Genomic DNA, 15,947 nt, shown 5'->3' on the forward strand with positions numbered 1-15,947 from the left:
TTGTGAGAAGAGGAAATCTGCTCGGCGGTGGACAGCTCCTTCTCGCACTTTCATTTTCTCCAAACCGAATTTTGCTTTGCTTTAAGTTTCTTTTCCCCGACTTTAGTCCACCTGCGTTTGGGGGAAAAAACAAGCCGCGCCCTGCTCGCTTCGGTTTCGTTTTCTTGGAGGGAGCAGTGAAGACAGACCCAGGACAAGCATTCAAGAAGAGGCAACGCCAAGAGGCCCAGCAGCCGCTCCTTGGCACCGGGGCTTTTGAAGAAGGTGCGTGCTTGTCTCTCTAATTCGTTTTGAACAAAATTGGCCGGGAAGGGCTTCCCCACGACTTTCAAAGCAAGGAGTACATCTACACTGTTGGCTCAATGCAGTTTGACCCCACTTGCACTGCATGGCTCAGTGCTATGGAATCCGGCCAGTTATAGTTTTACACAGCCTTGAGCCTTCTCTTCCTAAAACTGCTGGTGCCTTCCCAAACTACAACTCCCAGGACCCCGTAGCATTGAGCCATAGGCTGCCTTCATTCTGCAGTAAGGTTGCTTTGGGGGAGTGAAGAATATTAAATAGTCAGAAAGAGGGCGAACTTTGGGTTGCTGTGACTTTTCGGGGCTGTATGGCCATGTTCCAGAAGCATTCTTTCATGATGTTTCGCCTGCATCTATGGCAGGCGTCCTCAGAGGTAATGAGGTCTGCTGGAAACTAGCCAAGTAGGGTTTATATATCTGTGAAATGTCCAGGGTGGGAGCAAGAACTCTTTGTCTGTTTGAGGCAGGTGTGAGTGTTTTAATTGGCCACCTTTATTAGCATTGAATAGCCTTTCAGCTTCAAGGTCTGTCTGCTTCCTGACTGGGGGAATCCTTTGTTGGTGTTCTTCATTTTCTGTCCTGATTTTAGAGCTTTTTTTTTTTTAAAAAAATTAATAATACTGGTAGCCAGATTTTGTTCATTTTCATGGTTTCCTCCTTTGTGTTGAAATTGTCCACATTCTTGTGGATTTCAATGGCTTCCAATCAAAGAAGCCAGCCATAGCAGAGCACTTGATTAGTCAACCTGGACACAGCATATTTCTTGAGAACACAGAAATGCTGGACCATTCCAACAACCACCACGTCAGACTACACAGAGAAGCCATTGAAATCTACAACCTTGTGGACAATTTCAACAGAAAGGAGGAAACCATGTAAATGAACAAAACATGAACGTGACCATACAGCCCAGAAAACTCACAGCAACACAGTGATTCTGGCCATGAGAGCCTTCAACAACACAAGGTTAACTTTTCTAATAGACTTTCAAAACATTTTTATTTCCTGATATGAAACACTACAATCAGTCCAAAATTATTCAAAAACACGACTGGAACATCTTTGAAGGTCTTGAAACAGAGGTTGGATTGGCATCTTTTAGAGGTGTCCTAAATTGACTTGGAGTTGGATCTACAGTATCTAGTGCATCTACACTGAAGAATGAATACAGTTTGACACCCCTTGAACCCATGGCTCAATGCTACGGAGTACTGGGAGTTGTAGCTTTACAAGTTATTTGGCCTTTGACAAAGAGTGCAGGTGCCACACCAAACTGCAGTTCCCAGGAGTCAATAGCATTGAGCCATGGCAGATAAAGTGGGGTCAAACAACATTCATTTTTCAGTGTAGATGGTCTCTGAGATGGCTTTCCTTCGGTATCTCACATCTGAAAATGGTCTGGCACTGTCTTCCTTATGGCTTCAGATATTTAATGATGGTTATCCTATCACCTTGAAATCTGTTCATCCGCAAGTGAAAATGTGCACAGCTCCCTGAAATGTTCCTAATAGTAATGATAATACTAATACAGAAGTTGCCCAGTTAATTGGAAGCCAAGCGACCATAGTCTCAAGCAGTCAGCAAAAAACCCTAAGAGATAATATTGTAATTTAAAAAAGCTATTTTTATAATACAATAGAACAGTAAAACATATGTTAGTCCTTATTTGTCTGTATTAATATCAAGTCGATAGTTTGCTGTATGGTATAGTATGGCGTATACTATCTGAAGTCAATGCAGAGTTTATGACATACTATAGTCCGTACTATACCATACCATAAACTCTGTATTGACTTGATAATACAGTAGAGTCTCACTTATCCAAGCTAAACGGGTGGCAGAAGCTTGGATAAGCGAGTATCTTGGATAATGAGGGATTAAGGAAAAGCCTATTAAACATCAAATTAGGTTATGATTTTACAAATTAAGCACCAAAACATCATGTTATACAACAAATTTGACAGAAAAAGTAGTTCAATATGCAGTAATGTTATGTTGTAATTACTGTATTTACAAATTTAGCACCAAAATATCACAATATATTGAAAACATTGACTACAAAAATGGCTTAGATAATCCAGAAGCTTGGATAAGCGAGACTCTACTGTATTGAGATAAGATAATTAATACTGAAATACAGTTAGGTCTATTTTTAATAATAACTGTAAAGCAACCAGAAACTAAAGCCAGCACTTACCAGTCCCTTTGTGTGCTGGTTAACTGAGAGTTCACTGTACTAATACTACATTTTATTTCTTACTCTCCTCAAGTCTCAAGGTGGAGTACAACATAGTTAGAATCCATAGATAACCACATAAGACTATTAAAACACAGATATTGAAAGACATATATAACATTTTAAGATACATCAAATCATGCATATCAATGGAGCTTGGCCTCCAGACTTCGGTGAAATTCCACTGAATGGCTGACTGATTCAGGGAGGAGCCAGTCTATTGTGTTTTGCTAACCGCTATTTGATAGTTGGGGTGTGGAGGATGGAAGTCAGAATGAGTAATTTTGGCTGAGATGTCTGCAAATTATGTGGAACTGGAGTTTGGTGAGTCAGCACCAGCCAGTTGTTTACAGGAAAAAGGCTTTTAAGGGTATGATTGCCCCATGAACAGTATTTTGTGTGTGTGCAGTTTAAATGGAGTAAGCACCCTTCTATGAGCAGGAAATCACACAGATGAGGATCTTCTTTCTCAGTCGCCAGCTTCAATACAATATTTTCTCCACAATTACAATAGACTCTCAGTTAACCGGCACCCATGGAGATTGGTAGGCACTGATAAATTTAGTTTCTGGTTGCTTGAGAGTTTAGTAGTAAAATAGGCCTAACTCATATTATACACCAAACCATACCATAAACTCTGTATTGATTTCATATTAATATTGATACACAGTAATTAAAAGCAAATAAATAATAATAATAATAATAATAATAATAATAATAATAATAATAATAATACTTTATTCTTATATCCCGCCCCATCTCCCCAAAGGGACCATGCCCAAACAATATAAAAATACAACAGTAAAAACAAATTCAGACACAGTAATAAATACATCAAAAAAGCATGCAACAACAACAATTTAAAAACAATTAAAACATGTTCAATGCTCTGGAGCGGTATAGTTGGTACTTCAATCTTCAGAACTAAGGGTGAGGAATAGGTTAACAAGGTGCAATGCATTATAACTTCTAGTGGAATGGTATAGCAATAAGGTGCAAAGTTTTGGAATAAAAAGCGGTAGGGGCTCACTTTGGTGTTCTTCTTAATTAAAAATGGTTTGAAAAAAACAGGTTTTTAGATCTTTCCTGAAGGAGGTCAGCGTGGGCGCTAGTCTGATTTTTTTAGAAGGGAGTTCCAGAGCTGGGGAGCCATAACTGAAAAGGCCCTTTCCCTCATCCCCACCAAACGCATTTGGGACGATGGCAGGAGCGAGAAAAGGGCCTCCCCGGTGGATCGCAAAGTTCGTGCTGGTACATAATAGGAGATGTGGTCACAAAGATAGGCAGGATCTGAACCATTTAGGACTTTATAGGTAATAACCAGCACTTTGAATTGGGATTGGACATTTATTGGCAGGCAGTGGAGCTGTTTCAATAGAGGAGTAGTCCTCTCCCGATAATTTGCTCCAGATAACAACCTGGCCGCTGCTCGTTGTACTAGTTGGGGTTTCTGAGCTGTCTTCAAAGGCAGTCCCACGTAGAGTGCATTACAGTAATCCAATCTGGAGGTAACTAAGGTGTGGACCACCTTGGCCAAGTCAGGTTTCTCGAGGTATGGTCGCAGCTGGCGCACACATTTCAACTGTGCAAAGGCCCTCCCAGCCACCACCGATACGTGAGCTTCAAGTGTCAGTGCAGAATCTAGGAGGACACCCAAGCTGCAGACCTGTGTCTTCGGGGGAAGTGTGACCCCATCCAACACAGGTTGTCACCCAATACCCCGATCGGCCGTACAACTGACCAGGAGGACCTCTGTCTTGTCTGGATTAAGCTTCAGCTTGTTTACCCACATCCAATCCACCACAGCAGACAGGCACTGGTCCAGAATGTGAGGGGCTTCCTTGGAATTTGGTGGAAAAGAGTAGTAGAGTTAGTAGAGTAGAGTAGTAAAGAAAAAACTTAATGTAAGACAGTAAAACAGCTGCTTTTAATTAAAATATTATTTCTTCAATTTCTTTGCCGGTTGCTTGAGAGTTCTGATTGCTTGAGTTCTAGTTAATGAGAGTCTACAGCAGGGGTCCTCAAACTTTCAAAGCAAAGGGCCGGTCTACAATCCTTCAGACTATGGAGGGACCGAATTATCATTTGGGAAAAAAATACGAACAAATTCCTATGCACACTGCACATGTCTTATTTGTAGTGCAAAACAACAACAACAACAACAACAATGAAAGAACAATACAATATTTAAAAATGAAAACAATCTTAACCAACATAAACCTATCAGGATTTCAATGGAAAGTGTGGGCCTGCTACTGGCCAATGAGATAGTCAAGTTAATTAGGGTTGTTGTTGTTGTTGTTGTTGTTGTTGTTGTTGTTGTGTGCCTTCAAGTCATTTCAGAATTTGGGTGAGCCTAAGTTTAAAATTAATTAATTAATTACTTACTACATTTATTTACTACATTTATATCCCACCCTTCTTACCCCGAAGGAGACTCAGAGCAGCTGTATGTACATACAATATATTATATTATTAGCATAGCACAATATTAGCATTATACATTACTATATTGAACTATACCACTATACTGTAATACTATATGTAATATATAACATATAATTAATATTATTATATGGTATTATTATTAGTATTATATTGTATAACATTATAATATTTTAATCAATATTATATGTATATACAATATATTATATTATTAAAACTGATATAAAAATATATTATAAAACTGAGGGCGTGGGCCAGGTAAATGACCTTGGAGGGCCGCATCCGGCCCCTGGGCCTTAGTTTGGGGACCCCTGGTCTACAGATAGATCTGACAAGATTCAGTTCATTGCATAGTCATCATCACATAAAGGTTTGGATTCTTTGGCTTGCTTAAGTACATTTTGGATTATATAGCAGTTTGCTTTTGCTAATTTCTTTCCATCTAACTTTATCTGGCTATGTTTTAATTTTTGCAAGCTTCCATGAATGCCAAGGGGTTTTTGGAGGAGGTCAGGCTATGAAAGAGCAGCAGACCAAAAATTACCCAGGAGGTTTTGTGGTTTGATGGGGATTCAAACCTAGAACTTCCAAGTCCCAATCCAGCATTTTAATGGCATCATACTTTCAGTTTAAAAAGGTCTGTTGATTTTTTTAAAGTCTTTGTCTGCCAATGGAGGACTGCAGGGATGGAAGCATTTTGACTACAAAAGAAGAAAGTTTCAAAGTTTGGGGCAAGCACGGAGAGATCCCTATCTCTGATTCGTATCAGCCATAGATGTGTCATGGGTGGGACTGAAAGGATGTCATCGTTGTGGAAACTCTTATGGGAAAATATGCCTGACTTAGAGGGTTTATAGCTTTTGTATAAACAACACCAAGAATCAATGAGGGGAAAATGTCAGCCGGTGGGGCTGTAGGGATATAATGGAGAAATGCTACTCCAAGAAGTTTCCAGGAATTACAGGTTTTCAAGCTACTAAAAGCTCATTTACATTTTTAACATACTGTCTAATGTTTAAGGAGGCTCCCTTGCCATTGGGAAAGCTGACACCCTGGAAAGTCCACCATTATCTATGGCCCCTTAAACCCTGCAATATAATTCAGATTATCAAAGTAGGTTTTTTTTTTTTCTTCGTGTCAGGAGCAACTTGAGTCGCTTCTGGAGTGAGAGAATTGGCCGTCTGCAAGGACGTTGCCCAGGGGATGCCTGGATGTTTTGATGTTTTTACCATCCTTGTGGGAGGCTTCTCTCATGTCCCCACATAGAGCTGAAGCTGATAGAGGGAGCTCATCCGCACTCTCCCTGGGTGGGATTCGAACCTGGCAGCTTTCAGGTCAGCAACCCAGCTTTCAAGTCACTTAGTCCACTATGCTATTAGGAGTAGTGGACTAAGATTACGTGCTTTGTATTGGATCGTATGGCAGTGTAGACTCATATAGTCCAGTTCAAAGTAGATAATGTGTATTATCTGCTTTGATAATCTGGATTATATAGCAGTGCAGAAGGAACCTGAGTCTACACTGTCATACAATCCAGTTCAAGCAGATAATCTGGATTTTATATGGCAGTATAGAAAGGGTCTAAGGGCGCTTTAAAATAGTTGTGCTACCAAGAATGGTATCGATAGAAAAAACTTACATAAATATGTTCTTATATAGATTTAAATGTGTATATTCATAAGACAGTATGCTTGTATTGCTGAGTATTTTCTTTACAGTCCTAACTGGGTACTGTCTTTTGATGCATCGTTATAAAGAAAACCATAACACTACATCAAAAGACCGTAAAAGATCTATTACAAACATACACAACCTGAAGAATGATCCCCGAAATGAGGCATTGTACCCGGGATTACTTCTTGTTGTATAGTTGTGTTTGTATATACGCCATATTCTTGGACTGTATTCCGTTTGAGATGTACATACATTTTGCTTTATGTGTTACGTAATAAGATAGTACCCTGTTAGGACTGTAAAGAAAATATTCCGCAATACAAACATACTGTCTTATGAATATACACATTTAAATCTATATGAGAACATATTTAAGTTTTTTCTATCAATACTATTCTTGTAGCATTTTGATATAGATATCTGTGCATTATCGATATCGCTTTTAAATAGTGCCAAATTCCAAGGTTTAAATGCGGGGTAAAAATCCCGGGACCTGACTACAGGTCCCCAAACAGACCTGTTAGTCCTGGGATTTCTTCTCCTGCTGTTCTCACAGGCTTTCTCTTTATCAGAACAAGATGGAGGGCAGACAAGGGACATCCAGCAGAAGCTTTTAAAAAATCACTCCATTATGCACTGGACTGTATGTGCTCAAGGAAATACCTTAATATAAATGTAAACAGATTTGCATGTGCACATATGAGGTTCAGCTGTCAAACGGACACACAGCTGGTTTAAAGGAAGCACAAACTGAGAGCAATTAGAACTCTCTGAAACTCTTTATTTTAAACTTTATAATATTAAAAAGAACTTGAATAAACAATTGGGGCAAGAGAGAAATCCAGCGGAAGTTTTTTTAAAAAAATCACACCATTATGTACTGAACCTCATATGTGCACATGCGAATCAATTTGGTAAAAAGTAAGTAACTATGGGAGTTGGAAGTTCCAATCGTCAGGAGGCCAAAGTTCCTCTTGTCTTTCAGATGCTACAGTGTTGGGAACCCAGCTGTTTTGGGCTTTTAAAAAGTGTATGTGCACTGGACACGGGGAAGGAAGGAAATGATGTGTTTTTTGCAAGTGCAGGAATATACAGTGATGCGAATATGTTCATTTTCCAGCCAGAATCGGGATATAAGCTGACCTTTTAAAGAAGAGTTTAATTTTCCCCAAACATCACTCCTTTCAGTCATCTTCCATTACAGTTCCTTTCATGAAAATTTATCAGACTTTAGAGGTCAGTGTCTGCTATCACACTGAGCTTTTCCATTGTTTCTTCCATCATCATCATTATTACTATTATTTACTTAACTGTTAAGGAAAAACAACAGTGCTCCGCAATGCTTTTTATTTGTGAATGGAAAAAGCTTCCTGTTTGAAAGCACCCTTAAAGCCTCTTATTGCCATTATAGAAGTAGCAGCATCAAAATGTTTGTTGTTCTTTCAGGGTGAACATTAACAAAGTCTTTTAGAGGTAAATGTCAAGGCTTCGTGGCCGGCGTGTCACTCCTTCTGGAAGACGCAGTCGAGGACTTTGTAAAGAAAACTCTTCAGACGAGGAGATGAGTGACCCACTGAGACCCCAGGGTTTTTCCCCCAACTATCAGCCAAGTGGGCCTTTTGGCCTACCACAGTTCCCAGGGGGGATTAAACTGGCTGCACCCAATGTATTTGGTCCAATGAAAAATGAAGGCATTACTTTTAACACACTATTCCTGCAAAAGGAGAATTCAAATCACCCGCTAGAAGAAAACCAAGCAAACAAGGTAAGCCAAAGCTCCTTGTTTCATGTTGAGAATGTGAAACACACTGTAATATCTACAGTCCTTCAATTTGGAGCCAAGGTTTAGCCAGGGCTATAAAGCAGAGCTTTCCATACATTTCATGTTGGTGACACGCTTTTTCGACATGCATCATTTCACAAGACAGTATTTCAGTTTTACTAGCAAACAAGAGGTTAAAACACCCACCATTTATAAGAGATACAGACACATACATACATTGTAATAATGGCATGTATGGGGATACATAATATATCTCATGAAAACATTTCATAAATATTTTAAAATTTATTTATTTATTTTCATCATTTCTATCCCGCCCTTCTCACCCGAGGGGACTCAGGGCGACCTACAGATCTGGCAGAATTCGATGCCAATACACCACAGTACAATAAAATAAAACAACAAAACAGTTAAAAGCAGTTAAACAAAATAACAATATACAAAATTTAAAACAACATAAAATACTTGAACCATTAATCTGCAAAACCTTGTACATAAATCCTAATCCAGACCGAGTCGAAGCCAGCAGAACTTATTCTTTAAACGCTTGCTCGCACAGCCAGGTCTTCAGTTTCTTTCTGAAACCCAAAAGGATGGGGCCTGCCAGATGTCACTAGGGAGGGAATTCCACAACCACCACTAATATATGATTTGTTGTTTATTTCACTTGGACTCAGAGGTTTCTCATTATGTTCATGCAACACACAGTGCAGGCAACACACTAATTTGTTACAAAACACAACTTGGAAAGCTCTGTTATAGAGGAAAAATGAGGGACTTCTCTTTCAAGTGTCAGCTGAATGGGTGCAAATTTGCCCTCTTCATCTTTAGCAAGTCAAGAGAGGGCAGGGAGAGACCAACAGTTCCAACAAACTGGGATAGATGGATCAGTGATTTGATTTGATAAAAAATGCTTTCTTATGTTCCTTCTTTGATAGAAAAAATCCTGGCACTAGTATTTTTATGATGTGATCCATAGGTCCAAACCATTTGTACAAGGCTTTTGAATGGAGAAGGTAGGTTGCTGTTTTTATCATGTGCTCCTGTGGTAATATATTATTTCACAGTGCTTAGCTTGATTATAATGTTTATGTATGGAAATGTTTTGTGTTGTTTTTATGTTGGAGTGCTTTGTTGCATGTTGATACTGTTACCAATTTTGAAAATGCTTTGTGTACTTTCTTACACTGAAAAAGGAATATGTACATATTCTCAAGAAATAGAAATAAACAGCAGAAAAATTTTTTGTGAAATGCTTTAAACACTGTATGAGCTCAGGATCAAAGGGTGAAGCTGATTTGAGCCACTATAATGTGGTCAAATATTTTACTACAGTTAAAGAATACTTAAAACTAAACAAAAGTGTAATTCCAACAGAAGCCAGAAAACACTTTATACAACCAGTATGAAGAGAAGATCCGTCCTTGCATTGACCTCATTGACTCTTTGAGAGCTTTAGGCGTGGAAAAGGACTTGGCGCTGCCTGAAATTGCTGTGATTGGAGATCAGAGTTCTGGGAAGAGTTCTGTTCTAGAAGCATTGTCTGGAGTTGCTCTTCCAAGGGGCAGTGGTGAGGATTCCCATTCAGCTTTTCCTATGTGACAGTTTTGCTATGAACCTTGAAACCTAGATATTATTATTTAAGTCAGGGGTTATACAGCTCCCAACAACTCCATAACTCCACTAAGGATGATGGAAACCAGAGTCCAGAAACATCTACAGGACCACTGCTTTTTTTTATTACTATCACTATGAAAGATCCACTGCTTTTTTATTTTCTGAAGTTGCCTCCAGTATTACTATGTCAAAGAATTTCCAAAAATGCTAATTTGTGAAAAACTACATCAGTGATTCTCAACCTGTGGGTCCCCAAATGTTTTGGCCTTCAACTCCCAGAAATCCTAACAGCTGGTAAAGTGGCTGGGATTTCTGGGAGTTGTAGACCAAAACACTTGGGGACCCGAAGGTTGAGAAGCACTGCACTATGTGAATCCAAAACAAACATCTTTCTGTAGTCTTTCTGTAGAAGAAAACTTCTACTCTTTGTTCATAATAGCAACTGCCAACATATTATCTTCACCTTTGCTTTAACTGCAGATATTTGTAATATTGTTTGATGTATTCAGAAGTTCTAACTTAGAGGCTGATTTTAGTTTTGAACTCAGTGTTGTTCCATCATGGTCCATTGAATGGCACAGGTTGAGCACCCCTTATCTGGAATTCTGAAATCCAAAATCTGAAAGTTGTCCACTTGCATGACTGAGATAGTGGCATCCTTGCTTTCTGTTAGTTCGATGCACACAGTCTTCATTTCATGCACAAAGTTATTACAAATATTGTATATAAAACTACCTTCAGGCTATGTATATAAGGTATAGTAGAGTCTCACTTATCCAACTTAAACGGGCCGGCAGAACGTTGGATAAGTGATTATGTTGGATAATAAGGAGAGATTAAGGAAAAGCCTATTAAACATCAAATTAGGTTATGATTTTACAAATTAAGCACCAAAACATCATGTTATACAAATTTGACAGAAAAAGTAGTTCAATACGCGGTAATGTTATGTTGAAATTACTGTATTTACAAATTTAGCACCAAAATATCACAATATATTGAAAACATTGACTACAAAAATGGCTTGGATAATCCAGAAGCTTGGATAAGCGAGACTCATTGTCCAATATCCAAACACCCCCTCCACCCACCTTTCAAGTTCTAGGGATGCTGGCACAGCTATTTCCTTGTTGAGCAGTGGGCAATTGTTCTGGCTGCATGTATACATCCAGGGAAAGGGAAATAAAATAATTCACCCAGATTATAGACAGGTGGAGAATGACCTCATTTCTCTTCCCCATCCAAAGAATGAAACTAAGTAGTGCCAGTCACCTCTCCACTTCGGTAAATGAGCTTAGCATGATCCTGGGGCTTGACAACAGCCATGGGGGGAGCAGCCCAAAGCTGTACATGTGGAATATAATTCTGCATATGATCTTGGCCAAAATCTATGATTTCATTACAGTCGGTCTCCTTATTGAATAGGCATTGTTACCAGATGTCCCTTAGCACTCAGGCTGAAGAAACTACCTGCTGATCATATGTGGAAAGGGAAAATCAATTATCTGGGAAATGATATGGAACTCTCAAATCCTTCACAAGTTGAAAAAGAAATAAGAAGTGGTAAGTATTGTCAATTCTATTTCATAGCACTCTTGTTACTTATTATAGGCATATTCTTAAGGATGATGGTATAGTGGATAGTTTGAAAAGTCTTGAAAGATTTCTTTCTGTAAAATTACTGTACGTTTGTCTAATGTGGGATCACCTAGGACTCAAAAGTACATTGCTTCAGTGACCTTAGTGGAAGGACTGGATAGAAATCTAATAGGTATACTCTATGTATTTAAAGATTTCAGCTTTTAAAATGTCATTTGTCATATGATATGGATTTTCCAATGTGTTTTATGCCATGATTTTGAAGAGTTGTGAGTTTGCTTACTAGTATCTTGACCTTTGTTTGTGAAATTATGCATTACCTACCTAAACTTGAAACTTTTCCTGGTTCTCTGTTTTCCAGCTCAAAACAAATTAGCTGGTGAAGGAGTTGGAATTAGTGATAAATTAATTAGCCTGGAAATTAGTTCTCCAGATGTTCCAGACTTGACACTGATTGATCTGCCAGGGATTGCAAGAGTAGCAGTTGGTAACCAGCCAACAAATATTGGAGAACAGGTAATATGAGTTTGGGGCCTGATTGGGAAAATGATAAGATTCAGCAGAAGAAGTATAATTGTACAGTTTTCTAAAATGTGGATTTTTCTTTCATGTTGGAAGGATGTAGCACAAGGTTCCATGCTCTTTTGCCTTCTCCATGTGCATCCAGTTTCATTGCCATGATTTTCTCAGCCCCGTTCTAGAGTATCTTTACTTTGCCTTCATTAGTCCAGTTTTCAAATAACCTTTATGAAGTAGAAAGAGCTACTGGAAAGTTTTCAGCAATTAGAAAACAAAAGACAAAGATAAGTCAGCACTGTTGTGACTGCGCCTTCGGGGATTATGGTTGATGGTGATGGAATTCGAAGAGGAAGAAAAAACCCTCGTGATGAGGGTTCACTGGAGGAGTTGCGCAGGAAGCGACTTAGAGAGTTATATGGGGGATCTTCTGAGGAAGATTCAGATGGGGAGATGGATGCTGAGGAACAGGTGGTGGCTGGGGAAGCGGGCACTGAATGGGCACAGCCACCGGAGATGTCTGGGGATTTGGGGCTTAAGGATACTTCTGAACCTGGGGTTTCTGCAGGAGCTGATCCCAATTGGGATGCTTGGAGAAGGGAGGATGGTTCTTTAAGTGTTCATGGGGCTAAGTGTGGGCAGGATGATTGGGACTCCGACGAATTGCTAGGTACTCCAGATCCACGAGCTCTAGCTGTGTGGAGTTCAGACTCTGAGTAGATTTGGGACACCTGGTGTTTGGGTGTGAGTGTTTGGTCACCCAGGAGGAAGGGGAATAAAATGGGAATGTTTGGCCACTGCACTTTGCGTGTGGCAAGGTGTTGCTGAGGCGCCATTGGGATCTCTGTGTTTCCGTGAAGACTGGACTTGGACTATGATTTGAATCTGCTGATATCATCTAGCTTGGCTCTCGCTGTGTCTTATCGTGGACCTGTTTTGGATGACTGCACCCTCTTCAGACTTTGGATTGAATTTGACCTGGCTTCTGTCTACGCCCTCGACTGACGGCTACTCCCGGCTTTGGTTTGTCTTTCGGAATTTCTGCTGCCTCCTGACCTGACCTTGGATTCTTCTGACGATGGCTATTCATCATCCCTTTGAGGCTCTCGGCTTATCTGCACCGTGGAAGCAGCTTTACTGCTTTTCTAGTTTGTTTATTTTCCAGCAATTAACTCTATTTGTTTTCCAAAGCTGAATTGAAGCGTTATTTAGTTTTTTATTGAATGCCAGCATGGGAAGTTAGCGTGGCTCATTTTTGAGTTATTATTGTCCAATCTACTCTCGAAACACTGAAAAGTGAAGTGTTTCAAGGATATTTCCTGTGTTTGTTATTTTTTGGCTTATCTTCGGAATAAACTTTGTTTTGTATGTTAACTGGCGTCTGACTCTTGACAAGCACACACAAACTTTTACATGAAATGTAAATGCGGCCTTAATTTCCTACCTCTATTCTGCCTTCTTGGAGGGAATAAGTTTTACAGCACAAGCAATAATTTCTTAAAAGAGGTTCAGAGAAAGTATAAATTGAGGTGGAGGACTATTAGTAGACTGCAGCACATTTCAGTGTGATTCCAGGACAACAAGCAAAGATATTTATGGAAATCAAACCTTACTACTTTCCTACATTGATGTAATTTTAAATTCTCTGTTGTGATTGAAGTCGCGAAGTGAAAGGGTCAATTTTCTCAGTCATTCTGAGCATCTTCTACAGAAAGAACTTACCCGTTCAAACTAACAGAGCTATTAAATTGGAAAAGTAAACTTGGAAATTAAACCACAGAAATTCACCAGGAGTTCTATGCAAGGGGTTCTGAAGCCTGAATGCTCTAGATGGCACTGTAGGTCTATATCAGGATTTCATGTTTTTGTCACAACATAGGATTTTGGCTTCTTGGAAGAGCTGGCTGCTTTCCATAATTTTCTCTTCATTGTCTTTTGTCACTTGCTACCTATCAACAGCTCTCAGAACTAGGCGTGCCTGCCCACACTTATTCTAGCAATACTCGTGCCTTGTTTCCTGCACTAGGAGCTGGTCTACACAGATATAACAAAAATCATGCCACTTACATTTCTTGATCACAGCACGCAACATACAGATTCTTTAGTAAAAGCACTTCTTTTAATTTGATATACAAAACCTGTTGCTCTGCAGTTTACAGGAAAATCTGGTCTTTTGCTATGTTTTGCTGCACGTGTAAGGCTAGATTGGGGTGGGATCATAGGAGGAGAGCGGGATAGATTACTGGGTAGTGAACATCACCATTTTAAAAAAAACATATCCAGTGCTATTCCAGTGCTATTTACTGGGGTGTATGCTTTGTGATATATCTCTGCGCATTGAAATTATGAGGTGGGCAGTCCCTAAATTTTTCCTTCCCCTTGTGGTCATTGCCTCTGCCTTCTTCCCCAAACAACTTCCTCAGAAGTGATTTGGCATTGCTTTCCTTTTTACTTGAGGCTCCCGGAGGCGCAGCGGGTTAAACCGCTGAGCTGCTAAACTTGCTAACCGAAAGGTCGGCAGTTCGAATCCAGGGAGTGGAATGAGCGCCCGCTGTTAGCCTTAGCTTCTGCCAACCTAGCAGTTCGAAAACATGCAAATGTGAGTAGGTCAATAGGTACTGCTCCGGCAGGAATGTAATGGTGCTCCATGTAGTCATGCTGGCCACATGACCTTGGAGGTGTCTATGGACAACGCTGGCTCTTCGGCTTTGAAATGGAGATGAACATCAATCCCCAGAGTTGGACACGACTAAACGTAATGTCAGGAGAAAACCTTTACCTCCTTTTTCCTTGGAGCTGCCATTGCTTCTGCCTTGCCAAGCCAAACAGCTTCCCAGCAAAGCTCTGTTGAGGAAAGTATTTGCCAGAACAAAATGCTTCTAGCCATGAGATCAACAGTCAGCAGGTCAATTTGACTCTTTTCTCAATATTGATCACACGACGGATCAATAGTCAGTCAGGAAGCAAGTAAGTTTCCCTGTGGGACTCTGGCAGGAAGCCTTTTGGTTGTGAAAGCAGCTGCAGCAGTGGATCCAAACAGAAAGGAAGTCAAAGGCAAGTCACTTTGGAGGAGAAAGAAATAAAAATGGTGCCAATTCAAACTTGGGGTATGGACGGCAATATAATTTCAGTGTGGTAGGTAGGGGTGGTCCTAGCGGGACGAATCTGGCAGCCCCAAGGTTCAATGATCTGAATTACAGTTGGATTAATGTAATGTATAGACAAGTACTTGATTTAACCCTGACCTTAGTTTCAACCTCCCAACTCCATAGGTGGTTAAAGAGTTTTTTTCTTCCTTTGTTTTATTACAGATCAAAAAGCTTATTAAAAATTTTATTGATAAGGAAGAGACAGTAAATTTAGTGGTGGTTCCATGTAATGTTGATATAGCCACAACCGAGGCATTGAAGATGGCTCAGGAGGTGGATCCAGAAGGAGAAAGAACACTTGGTAAGGAGCCATGAAAACCCACCGAGTGACCATGGGAAAGTCACACACTCTCAGCCCCAAATAACCCTGCGATAAGGTAACCTCAAGTTACCTTGCCAGTAAGTCAGAAACAGCTTGAAGGCATACAACAACAAAAGAAGAATTTGCCCCTGACCTTCTAATTTTTCATATAGAAATGCACACATGCATTTTAGATTACTGCAGGCCCGTTGCAAAGTTTTATGTTTTAAAGCCCATAGCTATTATACCACTGTTTGATGTCATCAGGAATTTTTTATTCTCCCTCCAGTTTTACAGTATTTTGTTTGCTTGCATATTTGAATTT

The 15,947-nt window shown here is 39.8% G+C and overlaps 1 protein-coding gene across 2 annotated transcripts in view; it reads left to right on the top strand.

Moving 5' to 3' along the window:
* Nucleotides 1-15,947, top strand: part of LOC100552519 (interferon-induced GTP-binding protein Mx1) — a 27,534-nt gene continuing 11,587 nt past the window's right edge. Inside the window, exons 1-6 of one of the 2 annotated variants that reach the window (XM_016992456.2) lie at nucleotides 1-264; nucleotides 8,104-8,422; nucleotides 9,818-10,010; nucleotides 11,483-11,620; nucleotides 12,018-12,172; nucleotides 15,484-15,622. In XM_016992456.2, coding sequence (XP_016847945.2) covers nucleotides 8,135-8,422; nucleotides 9,818-10,010; nucleotides 11,483-11,620; nucleotides 12,018-12,172; nucleotides 15,484-15,622 — 913 coding nt within the window. In that variant the 5' untranslated portion in view covers nucleotides 1-264; nucleotides 8,104-8,134. The remainder of the gene's footprint in view (nucleotides 265-8,103; nucleotides 8,423-9,817; nucleotides 10,011-11,482; nucleotides 11,621-12,017; nucleotides 12,173-15,483; nucleotides 15,623-15,947) is intronic. The other variant, XM_008107489.3, reaches the window with a different exon arrangement.

Source organism: Anolis carolinensis, chromosome 3 (genome assembly GCF_035594765.1).
Source record: "Anolis carolinensis isolate JA03-04 chromosome 3, rAnoCar3.1.pri, whole genome shotgun sequence".
In the NCBI taxonomy this organism is placed as follows: domain Eukaryota; kingdom Metazoa; phylum Chordata; class Lepidosauria; order Squamata; family Dactyloidae; genus Anolis; species Anolis carolinensis.